The following is a 24,276-nucleotide window of genomic DNA, read 5'->3' as shown; positions in this document are numbered from 1 at the left end:
CAAACACCTGGCCCATCTACGAGTGGCACTGCAGTGTCAGACAGGATGGCACTTCAAAAAAATAGTCCCCAAACAGCACATGATGCAAAGAAAAAAAGAGACGCAATGAGGTAGCTGTGTGACTAAGCTAAGCGACCCAAGTGGCCGACACAAACACCTGGCCCATCTAGGAGTGGCACTGCAGTTTTCTAGCGCGAGGATGAGTGCTTCCATCCTCATGTGAAGCTGAACCACTAGCCATGAACATAGGCCAGGGCCTCAGCCGTTCCTTGACACGTGTCGTAAATGGCATTTTGGCAAGTTTACGCTTCTCATCAGACGCTTTCAATTTTGATTTTTGGGTCATTTTACTGAACTTTTGTTTTTTGGATTTTACATGCTCTCTACTATGACATTGGGCATCGGCCTTGGCAGACGACGTTGATGGCATTTCATCGTCTCGGCCATGACTAGTGGCAGCAGCTTCAGCACGAGGTGGAAGTGGATCTTGATCTTTCCCTATTTTAACCTCCACATTTTTGTTCTCCATTTTTTAATGTGGAATTATATGCCAGTATCAATAGCAATGGCCTACTACTATATATACTGCGCACAACTGAAATGCACCACAGGTATGGATGGATAGTATACTTGACGACACAGAGGTAGGTAGAGCAGTGGCCTTCCGTACCGTACTGCTATATATACTGGTGGTCACTGTCAGCAAAACTCTGCACTGTACTCCTCCTATATAATATACTGGTGGTCCCCAGTGCCCACAATAAAGCAGTGTGAGCACAGATATATGCAGCACACTGAGCACAGATATGGAGTGTTTTTCAGGCAGACAACGTATACTGGTGGTCACTGGTCAGCAAAACTCTGCACTGTACTGCTCCTATATAATATACTGGTGGTCCCCAGTGCCCACAATAAAGCAGTGTGAGCACAGATATATGCAGCACACTGAGCACAGATATGGAGTGTTTTTCAGGCAGACAACGTATACTGGTGGTCACTGGTCAGCAAAACTCTGCACTGTGCTCCTATATAATATACTGGTGGTCCCCAGTGCCCACAATAAAGCAGTGTGAGCACAGATATATGCAGCACACTGAGCACAGATATGGAGTGTTTTTCAGGCAGACAACGTATACTGGTGGTCACTGGTCAGCAAAACTCTGCACTGTACTCCTCCTATATAATATACTAGTGGTCCCCAGTGCCCACAATAAAGCAGTGTGAGCACAGATATATGCAGCACACTGAGCACAGATATGGAGTGTTTGTCAGGCAGACAACGTATACTGGTGGTCACTGGTCAGCAAAACTCTGCACTGTACTCCTCCTATATAATATACTGGTGGTCCCCAGTGCCCACAATAAAGCAGTGTGAGAACAGATATATGCAACACACTGAGCACAGATATGGAGTGTTTTTCAGGCAGACAACGTATACTGGTGGTCACTGGTCAGCAAAACTCTGCACTGTACTCCTCCTATATAATACAGCTGCTCCCCAGTCCCCACAATTAAGCAGTGTGAGCACAGATATATGCAGCACACTGAGCACAGATATGGAGTGTTTTTCAGGCAGACAACATATACTTGTGGTCACTGTCAGCAAAACTCTGCACTGTACTACTCCTATATAATACAGCTGCTCCCCAGTCCCCACAATTAAGGAATAAGCACAAATATTTTTGCATCAAGATTAATAAACGGAGAGGTCGCCAGCCACGTCCTCTCCCTAACATTTCCAATGCACCAGTGAAAATGGCGGCGACGCGCGGCTGCTTATATAGAATCCGAATCTCACGAGAATCCGACAGCGGGATGATGATGTTCGGGTGCGCTCGGGTTAACCGAGCCATTCGGGAGAATCCGAGTATGCCTCGGACCCGTGTAAAATGGGTGAAGTTCGGGGGGGTTCGGTTTCCGAGGAACCGAACCCGCTCATCACTAATTACAACACAGTAGAGTAGATCCCCTTATACATATTGCATCAGGTAGAGCCCCTTATACACACTGCACCAGGTAGAGACCCTTACACACTGCGCCATATAGAGCCACTTGTACACACTGCACCAGGTAGCCCCTTATACACACTGCACCAGGTAGCCTCTTATACACACTGTGCTAGGTAGCCCCTTATACACACTGCGCCAGGCAGCTCCTTGTGCACACTGCGCCAGGTAGCCCCTTATACACACTGTGCCAGGTAGCCCCTTATACACACTGCGCCAGGTAGCCCCTTATACACACTGCGCCAGGTAAAGCCTCTTAGGAGAGAGAGTGAGCGTAAGCGAGTGTGTGTGTGTCCGTGTCTCTGTTACTCACCAGGATGAAGTCACTAGCGGGACAGCGCCGTGCGGGAGGTGGACAGTACCACGGGGAACCGGGAGGCGTGTGGTGCAGACAAATCAGATGCCCCTGCCGGGCAGTGCCTAACTCGCAGGGTCGCTCAGCAACATGTACAGCTGGCAGCAGCAGCAGTCACAGTTCCTGCCGCCGGTGTCCGGCATGGCACCGCATTACAATCAAGAAAATATACATAAACTACAGCTCCCAGCAGTCCTTGCTGCCAGGAGCTCCCAGACTCTCAATGGCTGCTAGGAGCTACCCCCTGGCCACGGGTGGCACCCCCCCCCCCCTTGCTGGTGCCCCTGGCGAGAGCCATCCTGGCCAATGGGTAGATACGCCCCTGCTATTCATAGAGCAGTGAAGAGCCCTGTTTTGCTGAAAACAGTGGTTTCTTTTCACTGCTTCATTCTACATAAGCAGGGGGTTACCGTGAAGAAGTTTTCATGACTTCTCCAGCAACACTGTCGCTCCGTGTCAGGATCGCTTCCCCAAACAGTAATATGGGGACAGAAATTCATAAAATAATGTTGTGTACAGCTTTGCCATCTCAGGATGACATAAGCTGAACTTCTATACGAAAAGAGACAGGAAATGTATTACTTCCCTGTCTTTATGGCATCATTTGCTCAATCTCCATCCTCTTTTCTGCCACCGGCCAATCAGCAGCCTTAGCTGCAGGGTATGTTGCTCTCAGGGACCTAACTTTTCTGGATAATTCCTAATAGGCAGCATTTAATTAGAGTGTAAATTAAGCAAAAACCCCTTTATAAGTTCTACCATACTTTATGGATTTTTGCCTATTTGCCCTTTAATTAAATGCTATCTGTTTGGTGGAAGGGTCGTGTACTGTGCCAGGGATGGAGGCGGGAGGATCAAGGGTCAGCTCCGAACAGGGTGTGATACCCCTTCCCCCCAAATCTGGCTCTGCTTTTGAGAACTAAGGCCCTAAATCTGCAGCAACTGCTATCATAAAGTCAGGAAGGTGGCTCCATCACTACTTCAACCTCCAAATGTTGCATCACTTTACATTTGCACATTTACATTTGCACTACACACAAGCAAGCAGTCGAGTCTACAAGATTTTGTATAGAACAGGAAGGAATTTTAGAGAAAAAAAATAAGAATTTACTCACCGGCAATTCTATTTCTCGTAGTCCGTAGTGGATACTGGGTACTCCGTAAGGACCATGGGGTATAGACGGGCTCCGCAGGAGACTGGGCACTCTTAAAAGAAAGATTAGGTACTATATCTGGTGTGCACTGGCTCCTCCCTCTATGCCCCTCCTCCAGACCTCAGTTAGGGAAACTGTGCCCGGAAGAGCTGTCATTACTAGGAAAGGATTTGGAATCCAGGGTAAGACTCATACCAGCCACACCAATCACACCGTACAACTCGTGATAACTATACCCAGTTAACAGTATGAAGAATAACTGAGCCTCTCTCAACAGATGGCTCATACAATAACCCTTTAGTTAAGCAATAACTATATACATGTATTGCAGAGAGTCCGCACTTGGGACGGGCTCCCAGCATCCACTACGGACTACGAGAAATAGAATTACCGGTGAGTAAATTCTTATTTTCTCTGACGTCCTAGTGGATGCTGGGTACTCCGTAAGGACCATGGGGATTATACCAAAGCTCCCAAACGGGCGGGAGAGTGCTGATGACTCTGCAGCACCGAAAGAGCAAACTCAAGGTCCTCCTCAGCCAGGGTATCAAACTTGTAGAATTTTGCAAAAGTGTTTGAACCCGACCAAGTAGCAGCTCAGCAAAGTTGTAAAGCCGAGACCCCTCGGGCAGCCGCCCAAGAAGAGCCCACCTTCCTCGTGGAATGGGCTTTTACTAATTTAGGATGCGGCAGTCCAGCCGCAGAATGTGCAAGCCGAATCGTGCTACAGATCCAGCGAGCAATAGTCTGCTTTGAAGCAGGAGCACCCAGCTTGTTGGGTGCATGCAGGATAAATAGTAGAGATGAGCGCCTGAAATTTTTCGGGTTTTGTGTTTTGGTTTTGGGTTCGGTACCGCGGCTGTGTTTTGGGTTCGAACGCGTTTTGGCAAAACCTCACCGAATTTTTTTTGTCGGATTCGGGTGTGTTTTGGATTCGGGTGTTTTTTTCAAAAAACACTAAAAAACAGCTTAAATCATAGAATTTGGGGGTCATTTTGATCCCAAAGTATTATTAACCTCAAAAACCATAATTTACACTCATTTTCAGTCTATTCTGAATACCTCACACCTCACAATATTATTTTTAGTCCTAAAATTTGCACCGAGGTCGCTGTGTGAGTAAGATAAGCGACCCTAGTGGCCGACACAAACACCGGGCCCATCTAGGAGTGGCACTGCAGTGTCACGCAGGATGTCCCTTCCAAAAAACCCTCCCCAAACAGCACATGACGCAAAGAAAAAAAGAGGCGCAATGAGGTAGCTGTGTGAGTAAGATTAGCGACCCTAGTGGCCGACACAAACACCGGGCCCATCTAGGAGTGGCACTGCAGTGTCACGCAGGATGTCCCTTCCAAAAAACCCTCCCCAAACAGCACATGACGCAAAGAAAAAAAGAGGCGCAATGAGGTAGCTGTGTGAGTAAGATTAGCGACCCTAGTGGCCGACACAAACACCGGGCCCATCTAGGAGTGGCACTGCAGTGTCACGCAGGATGTCCCTTCCAAAAAACCCTCCCCAAACAGCACATGACGCAAAGAAAAAAAGAGGCGCAATGAGGTAGCTGACTGTGTGAGTAAGATTAGCGACCCTAGTGGCCGACACAAACACCGGGCCCATCTAGGAGTGGCACTGCAGTGTCACGCAGGATGTCCCTTCCAAAAAACCCTCCCCAATCAGCACATGATGCAAAGAAAAAGAAAAGAAAAAAGAGGTGCAAGATGGAATTGTCCTTGGGCCCTCCCACCCACCCTTATGTTGTATAAACAAAACAGGACATGCACACTTTAACCAACCCATCATTTCAGTGACAGGGTCTGCCACACGACTGTGACTGATATGACGGGTTGGTTTGGACCCCCCCCAAAAAAGAAGCAATTAATCTCTCCTTGCACAAACTGGCTCTACAGAGGCAAGATGTCCACCTCATCTTCACCCTCCGATATATCACCGTGTACATCCCCCTCCTCACAGATTATCAATTCGTCCCCACTGGAATCCACCATCTCAGCTCCCTGTGTACTTTGTGGAGGCAATTGCTGCTGGTCAATGTCTCCGCGGAGGAATTGATTATAATTCATTTTAATGAACATCATCTTCTCCACATTTTCTGGATGTAACCTCGTACGCCGATTGCTGACAAGGTGAGCGGCGGCACTAAACACTCTTTCGGAGTACACACTTGTGGGAGGGCAACTTAGGTAGAATAAAGCCAGTTTGTGCAAGGGCCTCCAAATTGCCTCTTTTTCCTGCCAGTATAAGTACGGACTGTGTGACGTGCCTACTTGGATGCGGTCACTCATATAATCCTCCACCATTCTATCAATGTTGAGAGAATCATATGCAGTGACAGTAGACGACATGTCCGTAATCGTTGTCAGGTCCTTCAGTCCGGACCAGATGTCAGCATCAGCAGTCGCTCCAGACTGCCCTGCATCACCGCCAGCGGGTGGGCTCGGAATTCTGAGCCTTTTCCTCGCACCCCCAGTTGCGGGAGAATGTGAAGGAGGAGATGTTGACAGGTCGCGTTCCGCTTGACTTGACAATTTTGTCACCAGCAGGTCTTTCAACCCCAGCAGACTTGTGTCTGCCGGAAAGAGAGATCCAAGGTAGGCTTTAAATCTAGGATCGAGCACGGTGGCCAAAATGTAGTGCTCTGATTTCAACAGATTGACCACCCGTGAATCCTTGTTAAGCGAATTAAGGGCTGCATCCACAAGTCCCACATGCCTAGCGGAATCGCTCCCTTTTAGCTCCTTCTTCAATGCCTCCAGCTTCTTCTGCAAAAGCCTGATGAGGGGAATGACCTGACTCAGGCTGGCAGTGTCTGAACTGACTTCACGTGTGGCAAGTTCAAAGGGCATCAGAACCTTGCACAACGTTGAAATCATTCTCCACTGCACTTGAGACAGGTGCATTCCACCTCCTATATCGTGCTCAATTGTATAGGCTTGAATGGCCTTTTGCTGCTCCTCCAACCTCTGAAGCATATAGAGGGTTGAATTCCACCTCGTTACCACTTCTTGCTTCAGATGATGGCAGGGCAGGTTCAGTAGTTTTTGGTGGTGCTCCAGTCTTCTGTACGTGGTGCCTGTACGCCGAAAGTGTCCCGCAATTCTTCTGGCCACCGACAGCATCTCTTGCACGCCCCTGTCGTTTTTTAAAAAATTCTGCACCACCAAATTCAAGGTATGTGCAAAACATGGGACGTGCTGGAATTTGCCCATATTTAATGCACACACAATATTGCTGGCGTTGTCCGATGCCACAAATCCACAGGAGAGTCCAATTGGGGTAAGCCATTCCGCGATGATCTTCCTCAGTTGCCGTAAGAGGTTTTCAGCTGTGTGCGTATTCTGGAAAGCGGTGATACAAAGCGTAGCCTGCCTAGGAAAGAGTTGGCGTTTGCGAGATGCTGCTACTGGTGCCGCCGCTGCTGTTCTTGCGGCGGGAGTCCATACATCTACCCAGTGGGCTGTCACAGTCATATAGTCCTGACCCTGCCCTGCTCCACTTGTCCACATGTCCGTGGTTAAGTGGACATTGGGTACAACTGCATTTTTTAGGACACTGGTGAGTCTTTTTCTGACGTCCGTGTACATTCTCGGTATCGCCTGCCTAGAGAAGTGGAACCTAGATGGTATTTGGTAACGGGGGCACACTGCCTCAATAAATTGTCTAGTTCCCTGTGAACTAACGGCGGATACCGGACGCACGTCTAACACCAACATAGTTGTCAAGGCCTCAGTTATCCGCTTTGCAGTAGGATGACTGCTGTGATATTTCATCTTCCTCGCAAAGGACTGTTGAACAGTCAATTGCTTACTGGAAGTAGTACAAGTGGGCTTACGACTTCCCCTCTGGGATGACCATCGACTCCCAGCGGCAACAACAGCAGCGCCAGCAGCAGTAGGCGTTACACGCAAGGATGCATCGGAGGAATCCCAGGCAGGAGAGGACTCGTCAGAATTGCCAGTGACATGGCCTGCAGGACTATTGGCATTCCTGGGGAAGGAGGAAATTGACACTGAGGGAGTTGGTGGGGTGGTTTGCGTGAGCTTGGTTACAAGAGGAAGGGATTTACTGGTCAGTGGACTGCTTCCGCTGTCACCCAAAGTTTTTGAACTTGTCACTGACTTATTATGAATGCGCTGCAGGTGACGTATAAGGGAGGATGTTCCGAGGTGGTTAACGTCCTTACCCCTACTTATTACAGCTTGACAAAGGGAATACACAGCTTGACACCTGTTGTCCGCATTTCTGGTGAAATACCTCCACACCGAAGAGCTGATTTTTTTGGTATTTTCACCTGGCATGTCAACGGCCATATTCCTCCCACGGACAACAGGTGTCTCCCCGGGTGCCTGACTTAAACAAACCACCTCACCATCAGAATCCTCCTGGTCAATTTCCTCCCCAGCGCCAGCAACACCCATATCCTCCTCATCCTGGTGTACTTCAACACTGACATCTTCAATCTGACTATCAGGAACTGGACTGCGGGTGCTCCTTCCAGCACTTGCAGGGGGCGTGCAAATGGTGGAAGGCGCATGCTCTTCACGTCCAGTGTTGGGAAGGTCAGGCATCGCAACCGACACAATTGGACTCTCCTTGTGGATTTGGGATTTCGAAGAATGCACAGTTCTTTGCTGTGCTGCTTTTGCCAGCTTGAGTCTTTTCATTTTTCTAGCGAGAGGCTGAGTGCTTCCATCCTCATGTGAAGCTGAACCACTAGCCATGAACATAGGCCAGGGCCTCAGCCGTTCCTTGCCACTCCGTGTGGTAAATGGCATATTGGCAAGTTTACGCTTCTCCTCCGACAATTTTATTTTAGGTTTTGGAGTCCTTTTTTTTCTGATATTTGGTGTTTTGGATTTGACATGCTCTGTACTATGACATTGGGCATCGGCCTTGGCAGACGACGTTGCTGGCATTTCATCGTCTCGGCCATGACTAGTGGCAGCAGCTTCAGCACGAGGTGGAAGTGGATCTTGATCTTTCCCTAATTTTGGAACCTCAACATTTTTGTTCTCCATATTTTAATAGGCACAACTAAATGGCACCTCAGGTAAACAATGGAGATGGATACTAGTATACAATTATGGACTGCCTGCCGACTGCAGACACAGAGGTAGCCACAGCCGTGAACTACCGTACTGTACTGTGTCTGCAGCTAATATAGACTGGTTGATAAAGAGAAGATGTCTATGTAACTATGTATGTATAAAGAAGACTGAAAAAAATCCACGGTTAGGTGGTATACAATTATGGACGGACTGCCTGCCGAGTGCAGACACAGAGGTAGCCACAGCCGTGAACTACCGTACTGTACTGTGTCTGCAGCTAATATAGACTGGTTGATAAAGAGAAGATGTCTATGTAACTATGTATGTATAAAGAAGAATGAAAAAAAACCACGGTTAGGTGGTATACAATTATGGACGGACTGCCTGCCGAGTGCAGACACAGAGGTAGCCACAGCCGTGAACTACCGTACTGTACTGTGTCTGCAGCTAATATAGACTGGTTGATAAAGAGAAGATGTCTATGTAACTATGTATGTATAAAGAAGAATGAAAAAAATCCACGGTTAGGTGGTATTACAATTATGGACGGACTGCCTGCCGAGTGCAGAGACACAGAGGTAGCCACAGCCGTGAACTACCGTACTGTGTCTGCTGCGACTGGATGATAAATGATATAAAAAATATATATATATCACTACTGCAGCCGGACAGGTATATATTATATATTATATAATGACGGACCTGCTGGACACTGTCTGTCAGCAGAATGAGTTTTATTTTTATAGAATAAAAAAAAAAAAAACACACAAGTGAAGTCACACGACGAGTGTTTAACTTTTTCAGGCAATCACAATATAAGTATACTACTAACTATACTGGTGGTCAGTGTGGTCAGGTCACTGGTCAGTCACACTGGCAGTGGCACTCCTGCAGCAAAAGTGTGCACTATTTAATTTTAATATAATATGTACTCCTGGCTCCTGCTATAACCTATAACTGGCACTGCAGTAGTGCTCCCCAGTCTCCCCCACAATTATAAGCTGTGTGAGCTGAGCAGTCAGACAGATATATAATATATATAGATGATGCAGCACACTGGCCTGAGCCTGAGCAGTGCACACAGATATGGTATGTGACTGACTGAGTCACTGTGTGTATCGCTTTTTTCAGGCAGAGAACGGATATATTAAATAAACTGCACTGTGTGTCTGGTGGTCACTCACTATATAATATATTATGTACTCCTGGCTCCTGCTATAACCTATAACTGGCACTGCAGTAGTGCTCCCCAGTCTCTCCCACAATTATAAGCTGTGTGAGCTGAGCAGTCAGACAGATATATATAATATTATATATAGATAATAGATGATGCAGCACACTGGCCTGAGCCTGAGCAGTGCACACAGATATGGTATGTGACTGACTGAGTCACTGTGTGTATCGCTTTTTTCAGGCAGAGAACGGATATATTAAATAAACTGCACTGTGTGTCTGGTGGTCACTCACTATATAATATATTATGTACTCCTGGCTCCTGCTATAACCTATAACTGGCACTGCAGTAGTGCTCCCCAGTCTCCCCCACAATTATAAGCTGTGTGAGCTGAGCAGTCAGACAGATATATATAATATTATATATAGATAATAGATGATGCAGCACACTGGCCTGAGCCTGAGCAGTGCACACAGATATGGTATGTGACTGACTGAGTCACTGTGTGTATCGCTTTTTTCAGGCAGAGAACGGATATATTAAATAAACTGCACTGTGTGTCTGGTGGTCACTCACTATATAATATATTATGTACTCCTGGCTCCTGCTATAACCTATAACTGGCACTGCAGTAGTGCTCCCCAGTCTCCCCCACAATTATAAGCTGTGTGAGCTGAGCAGTCAGACAGATATATATAATATTATATATAGATAATAGATGATGCAGCACACTGGCCTGAGCCTGAGCAGTGCACACAGATATGGTATGTGACTGAGTCACTGTGTGCTGTGTATCGCTTTTTTCAGGCAGAGAACGGATTATAAAGTAAACTGCACTGTCCTCACTAGTAAACTCTCTCCACTCAGTCTCTACACTTCTACAGTAACAGTACTCCTCCTAGTCAGCTCCAGTAAATCTCTCTCAGTCTCTTATAATCTAAATGGAGAGGACGCCAGCCACGTCCTCTCCCTATCAATCTCAATGCACGTGTGAAAATGGCGGCGACGCGCGGCTCCTTATATAGAATCCGAGTCTCGCGATAGAATCCGAGCCTCGCGAGAATCCGACAGCGTCATGATGACGTTCGGGCGCGCTCGGGTTAACCGAGCAAGGCGGGAAGATCCGAGTCGCTCGGACCCGTGAAAAAAAACATGAAGTTCTGGCGGGTTCGGATTCAGAGAAACCGAACCCGCTCATCTCTAATAAATAGCGAGTCAGTTTTTCTGACTCTAGCCGTCCTGGAAACATAAAGTTTCAGGGCCCGGACTACGTCCAGCAACTTGGAATCCTCCAAGTCCCTAGTAGCCGCAGGCACCACAATAGGTTGGTTCAAATGAAACGATGATACCACCTTAGGGAGAAATTGGGGACGAGTCCTACATTCTGCCCTTTCCATATGGAAGATCAGATATGGGCTTTTACATGACAAAGCCGCCAATTCTGACACACGCCTAGTCCAAGCTAAGGCCAAAAGCATGACCACTTTCCACGTGAGATATTTTAGCTTCACGGTCTTAAGTGGCTCAAACCAGTGGGATTTTAGGAATCCGACACACGTTAAGATCCCAAGGTGCCACTGGAGGCACAAAAGGGGCTGAATATGCAGCACCCCTGTAACAACGTCCGAACTTCAGACAGTGAAGCCAGTTCTTTTTGAGAGAAAAAGGGATAGGGCCGAAATCTTGGCCTTTATGGATCCTAATTTTAGGCCCATAGTCACTCCTGACTGTAGGAAGTGCAGGAATCGACCCCCCTGGAATTCCTCTGTAGGGCCTTCCCGGCCACACACCAAGCAACCTATTTTCGCCATATACAGTGAAAAAGTCTTGCTGTCACGTCTTTCCTAGCCTATATCAGCGTAGGAATAACTGCATCCGGAATGCCCTTTTCCGCTAGGATCCGGCGTTCAACCGCCATGCCGTCCAACGCAGCCGCGGTAAGTCTTGGATCAGACAGGGTCCCTGTTGCAACATGTCCTGACTGAGAGGCAGAGGCCATGGGTCCTCTGAGAGCATTTCTTGCAGTTCCGGGTACCGAGTCCTTCTTGGCCAATCCGGAGCAAAGAATATTGTTCACACTCCTCCGTTTATTACAATTCTCAGCCCTTGGGTCTGAGAGGAAGAGGAGGGAATATATAGACCGACTGGAACACCCACGGTGTTACTAGTGCGACCACAGCTATCGCCTGAGAGTCCCTTGACCCAGCGTAAAACCTTTTTTATCTTTTTATTGAGGTGGGACGCCATGTAGTCCACCTGAGGCAGTTTCCATCAATTTGCAAAACTGCGTGAAGACTTCCTGATGAAGTCACCACTTTCCCGGGTGGAGGTCGTGTCCACTCCCGGAATGAACACTGCTGACAGTGCGCTTAATTGATTCTCCGCCCAGCGAAGAATTCTGGTGGCTTCTACCCTCGCCACCCTGCTCCTTGTGCCGCCCTGGCGGTTTACATGAGCCCCTGCGGTCTGACTGGATCAGAACCGGTTGGTCGCGAAGCAGGAACTCCGCTTGACTTAGGGCGTTGTATATGGCCCTTAGTTCCAGGATATTGATGTGAAGGCAAGTCTGTTGGCTTGACCACAAACCTTGGAATTTTCTTCCCTGTGTAACTGCCCCCCACCCTCCGAGGCTTGCATCCGTGGTCACCAGGACCCAGTCCTGAATGCCGAATCTGCGGCCCTCGAGAAGGTGAGCACTCCGCAGCCACCACAGGAGAGACACCCTGGCCCTGGGGGATAGGGTGATTAACCGATGCATCTGAAGATGTGATCCGGACCACTTGTCCAGTAAGTTCCATTGTCCTTGCATGGAACCAGCCGAAGGGGATGGCCTCGTATGATGCCATCATCCTTCCCAGGACTCGAGTGCAGTGATGCACTGACACCGTTTTGGTTTTCAATGGATTCCTGACCAGTGTCATGAGCTCCTGAGCTCTCTCTATCGGGAGATAAACCCTCTTCTGGTCTGTGTCTAGGATCATGCCTAGGCGAGGCAGATGAGCTGTAGGAACCAACTGCGACTTTGGAATATATAGAATCCAGTCGTGTTGCCGTTTCACTTCCAGAGAAGGTGATACGCTGTCCAGCAACTGCTCTCTTGATCTCGCTTTTATGAGGAGATCATCCAAGTATGTGATAATAGTGACACCTTGCTTCCGCAGGAGCACCATCATATCCGCCATTACCTTGGTGAAATTGGTAATGACAATCCCGTACCGCAATTCTGAGGTACGCCTGATGAGGTGGATAAATGGGGACACGAAGGTATGCATCCCTTATGTCCCGATTCATTTCAGGCTTGCAATGACCGCTCTTAGCGATTCCATCTTGAACCTGAACCTTTTCAGGTATATGTTCAGGGATTTTAATACAATATGGGTCTAACCGAACCGTCTGGTTTCGGGATTATAACATGGTCGAATAATAACACCCTCTTGTTGAAGGAGGGGACCCTTGACCACCACCTGTTGAAGATACAATTTATGAATTGCAGTTAACACTGGCTCCCTCTCTTGGGGGGAAGCCCGCCGGGTCCTCGGTGAGGGGGCATCTTCTCACAGTCCAGCCTGTATCCCTGCGATACAATTTCTATTGCCCAGGGATCTAACAGGGAGTGAACCCACTTGTGGCTGAACTTACGAAGGCGTGTCCCCACCGGGCCTAGCTCCGCCTGTGGAGCCCCAGCGACATGCAGTGGATTTTTGTAGAGGCCGGGGAGGACTTCTGTTCCTGGGGACTAGCTGTGTTGTACAGCTTATTTCCTCTGCCCCCGGCTCTGACAAGAAAGGACGCACCTCAGACTTTCTTGTTTCTTTATTCGAAAAGCTGCATTTAATAATGTCGTGCTTTCCTAGGCTGTTCAGGAATATAAGGCAAAATATCAGAATTACCAGCTATAGCTGTGGGAGACCAGGCCCCAGAACCTTTCTCCACACAATCCTCAGCCTTCCATATGCCTCTTAAGTCGGCATCATCTGTCCAATGTATATTCTACAGGACACGTCAAGCAGAAATCGACATAGCTTTTGTCTCTAGGACCCAGTATACTCATGTCCCTTTGGGCATGCTTTATAATTATATATCTATCACTTAAGACAGCATCTTAAAATATTTATATGCATACTAGGGTCTCAATCTCTGCTGATAAGGTACCTGTCCACGCTGCCACAGCGCTATAAACCCATGCCGACACAATCGCCGGTCTGGGTAGTATACTAGAATGTGCACACTATCTGCAGGATCCCTGAGAATAGCTAGTGCAAACAGGACACCCAAGGGGAAGATTCTCAACACATCCTGGCCCTAGTGGGGAAAGCTTACAGCCTGAGAATTCTCTTGTGGGAAGCTGCCGTCTCTTGTCTGGAGATTCCCGCTCTTTTTCCTCATGAGAGGAGGGAAATTTACCTCAGCATTCTTCCCCTTAACATGTGTACTCTCGTGTCAGGGACAGATGAGTCATCAGTGATATGCAAATCATCTTTTATTCCAATAATCATATATTGAATATCTTTTAGCCCTCTTGGCTGTCACTTTGCATTATCGTAGTCGACAGTGGAGTTAAACTCCGTGTCGATACTTTGTTATTTTGGATAGTGAACATAGAGAGACTCTGAAGGACTATGTGACATAGGGACAGACCAGGGTAGATTTCCTTTCTGTTCCCTAACCTTTTGTGCAATAATTTTACCTCAGCACTTACACATATCCAAACAGGTGTCGGCGTTGTCGACGGAGACACCCTCCCACACACATATCCGCTCTATCACCTCCTTAGAGGAGCCTTTTACCTCAGACATGTCGACACACGCGTACCGACACACCACACACACAGGGGATGCTCTATTTGAAGACAGTTCCCCCACCAGGCCCTTTGGAGAGACAGAGAGAGAGTATGCCAGCACACACCACAGCGCTATATAATACAGGGATGTACACTATACTGAGTGATTTTTCCCCTATAGCAGCTTATATACACAGTTTTGCGCCTAAATTTATGTGCCCCCCTCTCTTTTTTACCCTTTGTGTACCAGGATACTGCAGGGGAGAGCCTGGGAAGCTTCCTTCCAGCTGAGCTGTGAAGAGAAAATGGCGCCGGTGTGCTGAGGAAGAAGGCCCGGCCCCCTCAGCGGCGGGCTTCTGTCCTTTTATGTACTTTAATGGCGGGGGTTAATGCACATATACAGTTTATCAGACTGTATTATGTGCTTTTCGCCAAGTAAGGTAATCTAATTGCTGCCCAGGGCGCCCCCCCCCCCCCCCCCAGGGCACTGCACCCATCAGTGACCGGAGTGTGTGGTGTGCTAAGGGAGCAATGGCGCACAGCTGCAGTGCTGTGCGCTACCTTAATGAAGACCGGAGTCTTCAGCCGCCGATTTTCAACTTCTCTTCGTTCTTCTGGCTCTGCAAGGGGGACGGCGGCGCGGCTCCGGGACCGGACGACCGAGGACTGGGCCTGTGTTCGATCCCTCTGGAGCTAATGGTGTCCAGTAGCCTTAGAAGCCCAAGCTAGCTGCAAGCAGGTAGGTTCGCTTCTCTCCCCTCAGTCCCACGTAGCAGTGAGTCTGTTGCCAGCAGATCTCACTGAAAATAAAAAACCTAACAAATACTTTCTTTTCTAGGAAGCTCAGGAGAGCCCCTAGGGTGCATCCAGCTCTGGCCGGGCACAGATACTAACTGAGGTCTGGAGGAGGGGCATAGAGGGAGGAGCCAGTGCACACCAGATATAGTACCTAATCTTTCTTTTAAGAAAGATTAGGTCTATACCCCATGGTCCTTACGGAGTACCCAGCATCCACTAGGACGTCAGAGAAAACAGATTTCTTGAATCCTGGAAAGCATATTTTATTCATTTTACAGAACAATTAATTTTAACTTTTTCAATTATATTGGGGGTCACTCAGATGTGGTTGGAGTTGCTATCACTGCTGCTTCTCTGAAAGCTACAGTGATAGCGCTGTATGTGATGTAGAGATGAGCGGGTTCGGATCGTCGGAATCCGAACCCCCCCGAACTTCAGCTTTTTTACACGGGTCCGAGGCGGTTCGAACCTTCCCACCTTGCTCGGTTAACCCGAGCGCGCCCGAACGTCATCATACTGCGGTCGGATTCTCACGAGATTCGTATTCTATATAAGGAGCAGCGCGTCGCCACCATTTTCACTCGTGCATTGGAAATGTTAGTGAGAGGACGTGGCTGGCGTCCTCTCTGTTTTATTCATGTGGCTGCAAATATCTGTGCTTACTGCTTTATTGTGGGGACTGGGGAGCAGCAGTATTATATAGGAGGAGTACAGTGCAGAGTTTTGCTGATCAGTGACCACCAGTGTTATACGTTCTCTGCCTGAAAAACGCTCCATATCTGTGCTCAGTGTGCTGCATATATCTGTGCTCACACTGCTTTATTGTGGGGACTGGGGAGCAGCAGTATTATATAGGAGGAGTACAGTGCAGAGTTTTGCTGATCAGTGACCACCAGTATACATACACTCAGTGATCCTGGCTCACACTACCTAGGCTATATACATCACTATCAGGTACTAATTACTATAATACAGCCGCCTATTGTGTCTCTATAAGAGTCCTGTACAGCAGTCACTCTCACCTGCTGATATCTCCCTATACACTCAGTGATCCTGGCTCACACTACCTAGGCTATATACATCACTACCAGGTAATTACTATAATACAGCCGCCTATTGTGTCTCTATGAGAGTCCTGTACAGCAGTCACTCTCACCTGGTGATATCTCTCTACACTCAGTGATCCTGTCTCACACTACCTAGGCTATATACATCACTATCAGGTAATTACTATAATACAGCCGCCTATTGTGTCTCTATAAGAGTCCTGTACAGCAGTCACCCTCACCTGGTGATATCTCTCCTCTATACACTTGGTGATCCTGGCTCACACTACCTAGGCTATATACATCACTATCAGGTAATTACTATAATACAGCCACCTATTGTGTCTCTATAAGAGCCCTGTACAGCAGTCACTCTCACCTGGTGATATCTCTATACACTCAGTGATCCTGTCTCACACTACCTAGGCTATATACATCACTATCAGGTAATTACTATAATACAGCCGCCTATTGTGTCTCTATAAGAGTCCTATACAGCAGTCACTCTCACCTGCTGATATCTCTCTATACACTCAGTGATCCTGGCTCACACTACCTAGGCAATATACATCACTATCAGGTAATTACTATAATACAGCCGCCTATTGTGTCTCTATAAGAGTCCTGTACAGCAGTCACTCTCACCTGGTGATATCTCTATACACTCAGTGATCCTGTCTCACACTACCTAGGCTATATACATCACTATCAGCTAATTACTATAATACAGTCACCTTTTGTGTCTCTATAAAGAGTCCTGTACAGCAGTCACTCTCACCTGGTGATATCTTATACGTTCTTTGCCTCAAAAACGCTCCATATCTGTGCTCAGTGTGCTGCATATATCTGTGCTCACACTGCTTTATTGTGGGGACTGGGGAGCAGCAGTATTATATAGGAGGAGTACAGTGCAGAGTTTTGCTGATCAGTGACCACCAGTATTATACGTTCTCTGCCTGAAAAACGCTCCTTATCTGTGCTGCATTGTAGTATATAGTAGGAGGACAGTGCAGAATTTTGCTGACCACCAGTATAACTATATATATAGCAGTACGGTATAGTAGTCCACTGCTCTACCTCTGTGTCGTCAAGTATACTATCCATCCATACCTGTGGTGCATTTCAGTTTTGCACAGTTTGCTGACCACCAGTATATATAATATATAGCAGTACGGTACAGTAGGCCACTGCTCTACCTACCTCTGTGTCGTCAAGTATACTATCCATCCATACCTGTGGTGCATTTCAGTTGTGCACAGTATATATAGTAGTAGGCCATTGCTATTGATATATTACTGGTATATAATTCCACAAATTAAAAAATGGAGAACAAAAATGTGGAGGGTAAAATAGGGAAAGATCAAGATCCACTTCCACCTCGTGCTGAAGCTGCTGCCACTAGTCATGGCCGAGACGATGAAATACCATCAACGTCGTCTGCCAAGGCCGATGCCCAATGTTATAGTAGAGAGCATGTAAAATCAAAAAAAATAAAGCTCAGTAAAATGACCCAAAAATCTAAATCAAAATCGTCTGAGGAGAAGCGTAAACTTGCCAAAATGCCATTTACGACACGGAGTGGCAAGGAACGGCTGAGGCCCTGGCTTATGTTCAAGGCTAGTGGTTCAGCTTCACATGACGATGGAAGCACTCATCCTCCTGCTAGAAAACTTAAAAGAGTTAAGATGTCAAAAGCACAGCAAAGAACTGTGCGTTCTTCTAAATCACAAATCCCCAAGGAGAGTCCAATTGTGTCGGTTGTGATGCCTGACCTTCCCAACACTGGACGGGAAATGGTTGCGCCTTCCACCATTTGCACGCCCCCTGCAAGTGCTGGAAGGAGCACCCGCAGTCCAGTTCCTGATAGTCAAATTGAAGATGTCACTGTTGAAGTACACCAGGATGAGGATATGGGTGTTGCTGGCGCTGGGGAGGAAATTGACAAGGAGGATTCTGATGGTGAGGTGGTTTGTTTAAGTCAGGCACCCGGGGAGACACCTGTTGTCCGTGGGACGAATATGGCCATTGACATGCCTGGTCAAAATACAAAAAAAATCACCTCTTCGGTGTGGAATTATTTCAACAGAAATGCGGACAACAGGTGTCAAGCCGTGTGTTGCCTTTGTCAAGCTGTAATAAGTAGGGGTAAGGACGTTAACCACCTAGGAACATCCTCCCTTGTACGTCACCTGGACCGCATTCATCAGAAGTCAGTGACAAGTTCAAAAACTTTGGATGACAGTGGAAGCAGTCCACTCACCACTAAATCCCTTCCTCTTGTAACCAAGCTCCTGCAAACCACACCACCAACTCCCTCAGTGTCAGTTTCCACCTTACACAGGAAAGCCAATAGTCCTGAAGGCCATGTCACTGTCAAGTCTGACGAGTCCTCTCCTGCCTGGGATTCCTCCAATGCATCCTTGAGTGTAACGCCTACTGCTGCTGGCGCTGCTGTTGTTGCTGCTGGGAGTCGATCGTCATCCCAGAGGGGAAGTCGGAAGACCACTTGTACTACTTCCAGTAAGCAATTGACTGTCCAACAGTCCTTTGCGAGGAACATGAAATATCACAGCAGTCATCCTGCTGCAAAGCGGATTACTCAGGCCTTGTCAGCCTGGGTGGTGAGAAACGTGTTTCCGGTATCCACCGTTAATTCAGAGGCAACTAGAGACTTGTTTGAGGTAGTGTGTCCCCGGTACCAAATACCATCTAGGTTCCATTTCTCTAGGCAGGCGATACCGAAAATGTACACAGACGTCAGAAAAAGAGTCACCAGTGTCCTAAAAAATGCAGTTGTACCCAATGTCCACTTAACCACGGACATGTGGACAAGTGGAGCAGGGCAGACTCAGGACTATATGACTGTGACAGCCCACTGGGTAGATGTATTGCCTCCCGCAGCAAGAACAGCAGCGGCGGCACCAGTAGCAGCATCTCGCAAACGCCAACTCGTTCCTAGGCAGGCTACGCTTTGTATCACCATTTTCCATAAGAGGCACACAGCTGACAACCTCTTACGGAAACTGAGGAACATCATCGCAGAATGGCTTACCCCAATTGGACTCTCCTGGGGATTTGTGACATCGGACAACGCCACCAATATTGTGCGTGCAGTGCCACTCCTAGATGGGCCAGGTGTTTGTGTCGGCCACTTGTGTCGCTTAGCTTAGCCATCCAGCGACCTCGGTGCAAATTTTAGGACTAAAAATAATATTGTGAGGTGTTCAGAATAGACTGAAAATGAGTGTAAATTATGGTTATTGAGGTTAATAATACTATGGGATCAAAATGACCCCCAAATTCTATGATTTAAGCTATTTTTGAGGGGTTTTTGTAAAAAAAACACCCGAATCCAAAACACACCCGAATCCGACAAAAAATTTTCAGGGAGGTTTTGCCAAAACGCGTCCGAATCCAAAACACGGCCGCGGAACCAAATCCAAAACCAAAACACAAAACCTGAAAAATTTCCGGTGCACATCACTAATGTGATGCAACAGGAAGTGTCTATTACCAGCAGATGCCTCCTTCTGCAGTAGTGATCGGAGCTGCTGCATGCTAGGAAGCAGCATTAAATCTCACCCACCATCAGGTTATGGCCACATAAGCCACCCATTGTAGAAGCCAGGAAATCTCCGTCCTACGGAGAAAATCCCTGACCTCTTTTGACCCCCTAAACGGTGCAGCAATCCTCCATTTTCACAAAACGGAGGCCGTCGTCACCACCTCCCCACTCCCCGGCAGTCTGCTGCCGTCCTGGTTCCAATGTCGCAGACCCCATTCGTGCACAGTACTTTGACCAGACCTGAATTAGGCCCCATATGTTTATTTGGAAAGTTAAACAAGACATTTTAAACTAATTTTTAATTTATATTAATTATAGTGAATTCAATTTTAAGTTAGACATTGACAAGGAAAAAAATAGTGTTCATTAACCTGTAGACATATCATGAACAGGAAGAGATCAAACTTAAACATAATTACATAGTTGTTGAGGTTGAAAAAAGACAAATGTCCGAGTTCAACCTGTATTATAATTTTATAATAATTAAGTGCTGTATCCTTGGATATTTTTTTCAGCTAGGAATCTATCTAATCCATTTTTAAAGTTATTGATTGAATCCACAAATACTACCTTCTCTTGCAGAGAATTCCAAATCCTTACTGCTCTTACTGTAAAGAACCCTTTTCTCTGTTGTATATGAATTTTTTTCTCTTCTAACCTCAGAGGGTGTCCTATGTAGCGATTTTTTGATAAACAAATCATTTGATAAATCCTTATATTGTCCCTTTATGTATTTATAAATATTAATAATGTCCCCTCTCAATCGCCTCTTTTCCAGTGTAAACATATCTAACCTTTTAAGTCTTTCCTCATAATTCAGTGCCTCTAACCCCTTAACAAGTTTGGTGGCTCGTCTCTGAACCCTTTTGAATTCCAAGATATCTTTTTTATAGTGAGGTGCCCAGAACTGTACACAATATTCCAGGTGTCGCAGCACCAATGATTTATACAGTGGCAGGATTACACTCTCATCCCTTGTCTCCATTCCCCGTTTTATGCATGCTAATACCTTATTAGCCTTTGCTGCTGCATTTTGACATTGCTTACTGCTACTAAGTTTATTATCGATGAGCACTCCGAAATCTTTTCAACTACCGTTATCCCTACATATTCCCCATTTAGTTTATATGTTGCCTGATTGTTTTTAGTCCCAAAGTGCATAACTTTACATTTGTCTATATTGAACCTCATTCTCCATTTATACGCCCAGACATCAAGTCTAGATAAGTCATTCTGTAGAGATTCAACATCCTTGTCTGAATTAATTACTCTACATACAGTAGTTTAGTATCGTCTGTGAAAATTGTCACTGTGCCTTCTAGTCCCTCTCCTAGGTCATTAATGAATATGTTAAACAGCAATGGCCCAAGTACTGATCCCTGCGGAATTCCACTGAGTACTGGGGCCCATTCAGAGAACATCCCATTAATCCCCACTTGCAGTTCCCTGTTGTACAGCCAATTACTCACCCAAGTACAAATAGTGTTTCCTACCCAAGCTCTCTTAATTTGAAAATTAGTCTCTTATGTGGGACTTTGTCAAAGGCCTTAGTGAAGTCCAGAAAGACGACATCCGCTGCTTTACCCTGATCAATATTATCGCTCACTTTCCCGTAGAAGCTTATTAAGTTGGTTTGACATGACCTGTCCTTCACAAAACCATGCTGATTCATTGTTATAACCTTGGAGGTATCCAAGTACTCTAGTATGGTTTCCCTTAATATACCTTCTAGTATTTTCCCCAATACCAATCTATAGTTACCGGGAAGACTTTTAATACCCTTTTTAAATATTGGGACTACCTCTGCTATACACCAGTCCTTCTGTATCATTCCTGATGTAATTGACTCACTGAAGATCAGATACAGGGGTCTCGATATCTCTGCATTAAGTTCCATAAGAACCCTGGGGTGAAGTCCATCCGGGCCAGGAGATTTATTTATCTTAATTTTACTTAGTCTCTCCCGGACTACTTCCTTGTTTAGCCAAGTACCTAGCAACGGGTTGTTATTATAGCTTATGTTGTACTCTACTCTTGTCAACCTGTCCTCTCTTGAATACTGATGCAAAGAATTTATTTAAAAAATCAGCTTTTTCGCTATCATCATTAATCAAGACATCCAACTTTCCCATTAAAGGCCCAATATTCTCCTTTTTTAACCTTTTACCGTTTATATACTTAAAGAACTTTTTGGGGTTTGTTTTACTGTCTTTTGCGATTTGTTTTTAGTTTTCTATTTTAGCTGCTCTGATTTCATTTTTGCATTTTTTGTTACATTCCTTGTAGAACTGGAATGATTCCACCGTCCCATCAGACTTAAATGCTTTGAAAGCACGCCTTTTTTTATCCATTTGTTCCTTGACCTTCTTATTAAGCCACATCAGTTTGAATTTAGTACTCCTGTTTTTATTGACCTTGGGAATATACAATTTAGTGTACTTATTGAGTGCAGTTGTAAAAAAACCCCACTTTTCAGCCATATTCTTACCATGAAATACCTTTTCACAATTTTATGTTCTTCATTGCATGTTTCATCAATATGAAATTAGCTTTTCTAAAGTTAAAAGTCTTAGTTAGACCCTTATATTGTTGTTTTTGGAAGCTGATATTGAATGTGATCATATTATGATCGCTATTTACTAAGATCTCCCCTACATTAGTGTTTGATATTATTTCCTCATCAGTTAGTACTAGGTCCAATATAGTCCTATGCCTAGTTGGTTCCTCGATTACCTGGGACAAGTAATGATCTTCTAGCATGTTTAAAAACCTGTTGCCCCTAGCTGTATTTACTGTTTCGGTGTTCCAATTTATGCCCGGGTAATTAAAGTCCCCAACAATAATGACATACCCCATTCCTGCAGCTTTTTCGATTTGCTGCAATAGTTTAATTAATCAGAAACACTAATATCTGGCGGTTTATAACATGACCCTATTAAAAGTTTTTTTCAAATCTTTACCCCCACTCGAAATCTCAACCCATAATGTCTCCACGTTATCTCCAGTCCCCTCGTAAATTTCCTGCTGTAAATATGGTTTTAAGAATGGTTTAACATAAAGACAAACACCCCCTCCCTTTTTATTAGTTCTATCTCTCCTGAAGAGCGTGTACCCTTCCATGTTTGCTGCCCAGTCGTGAGAATCGTCCCACCATGTATCTGTAATGCCTATAATATCATATTGGTCTTTAAGTGCAATTGTTTCTAATTCCCCCATTTTACTAATTCCAACATATTTTAAGACCATCAACTACAATAATTACCTGATGCCCACAAGCTGTCCCAACTTGTGGGTCAAAAACATACATTTGATGATTGGTGTCCATCCCCCCTCCCCCCTCTTCCCTTCTCCAATAGAATAATGGTGATATAAATAGTATGATCAGTACTAACACTTAATTGTTTTGTGTTTTGAATTTCAGAAACTATAACCAGGAAAAATGGGTGACTGGAGCTTTCTTGAAAAGTTGCTAGATCAAGTTCAGGAGCACTCCACAGCAACAGGCAAAGTCTGGCTGGTGGTATTGTTTGTATTCCGTCTGCTAATTCTGAGCCTAGCTGGGGAGTCAGTTTGGGGAGATGAGCAATCAGACTTTGTATGCAACACTAAACAACCTGGCTGTCCAAATGTTTGTTATGATAAAGCTTTTCCGATTTCCCATATTCGCTACTGGGTACTACAATTTCTTTTTGTCAGCACTCCAACTCTGTTCTACTTGGCCCATGTTCTCTATATATCTAGGAGAGAAGAAAAATTAAGGAATCAGGAAAATGAATATACATTTATGGAAGGTAAAATTCTACAAGAGGATGATGAAAAGAAACATAGACATGTCTTGGTTCAAGCAGATGGAAGAGTCAAGATTAGGGGGGCACTGATGTGTACATACATAATCAGTATCATCTTTAAAAGTATACTTGAGGCTGGATTCCTACTTGGTCAGTGGTATCTCTATGGCTTTGTGATGACTTCAACCTATGTGTGTGAAAGACCTCCATGTCCTCACAAGGTGGACTGCTTTGTATCCCGACCTATGGAGAAAACCATATTCATTATGTTTATGCTTGTGGTCTCCCTCATCTCCTTGTTTCTCAGCTTACTAGAATTGACTCTTCTTGTGAAGAAATTACGTTGTCGAAAAAACAGAAACAACTCACCGGCAAATTATACAAGGGAAGAATACATGCATCAAGATAAGATCTACAACTTATCTAGTGCACCAGAACAAGAGAAATCCTGTCTTTATTTTCCTGTGGGCAGAGAGAAATGTCCTATTTACAATATGTCAGATGAGGAAAACTGGGCCAACTACAATACTGAGAAGGAGCTGGGTCT

At 45.9% G+C, this 24,276-nt stretch overlaps 1 protein-coding gene across 1 annotated transcript in view; it reads left to right on the top strand.

Moving 5' to 3' along the window:
* Positions 1 to 23,380: 23,380 nt before the first annotated feature.
* The window catches only part of LOC135033586 (gap junction alpha-4 protein-like), an 18,607-nt gene continuing 17,711 nt past the window's right edge, over positions 23,381 to 24,276 (top strand). Inside the window, exon 1 of the mRNA XM_063954195.1 lies at positions 23,381 to 24,276. This exon is cut by the window's right edge and continues 275 nt beyond it. Within this exon, the coding sequence (XP_063810265.1) occupies positions 23,381 to 24,276 (896 nt within the window).

The sequence above is a fragment of the Pseudophryne corroboree genome, chromosome 2 (assembly GCF_028390025.1).
Source record: "Pseudophryne corroboree isolate aPseCor3 chromosome 2, aPseCor3.hap2, whole genome shotgun sequence".
Taxonomy (NCBI): Eukaryota; Metazoa; Chordata; class Amphibia; order Anura; family Myobatrachidae; genus Pseudophryne; species Pseudophryne corroboree.
Note: the sequence above shows the minus strand (reverse complement) of the source record. Positions and strands in the feature narration are given on the sequence as shown.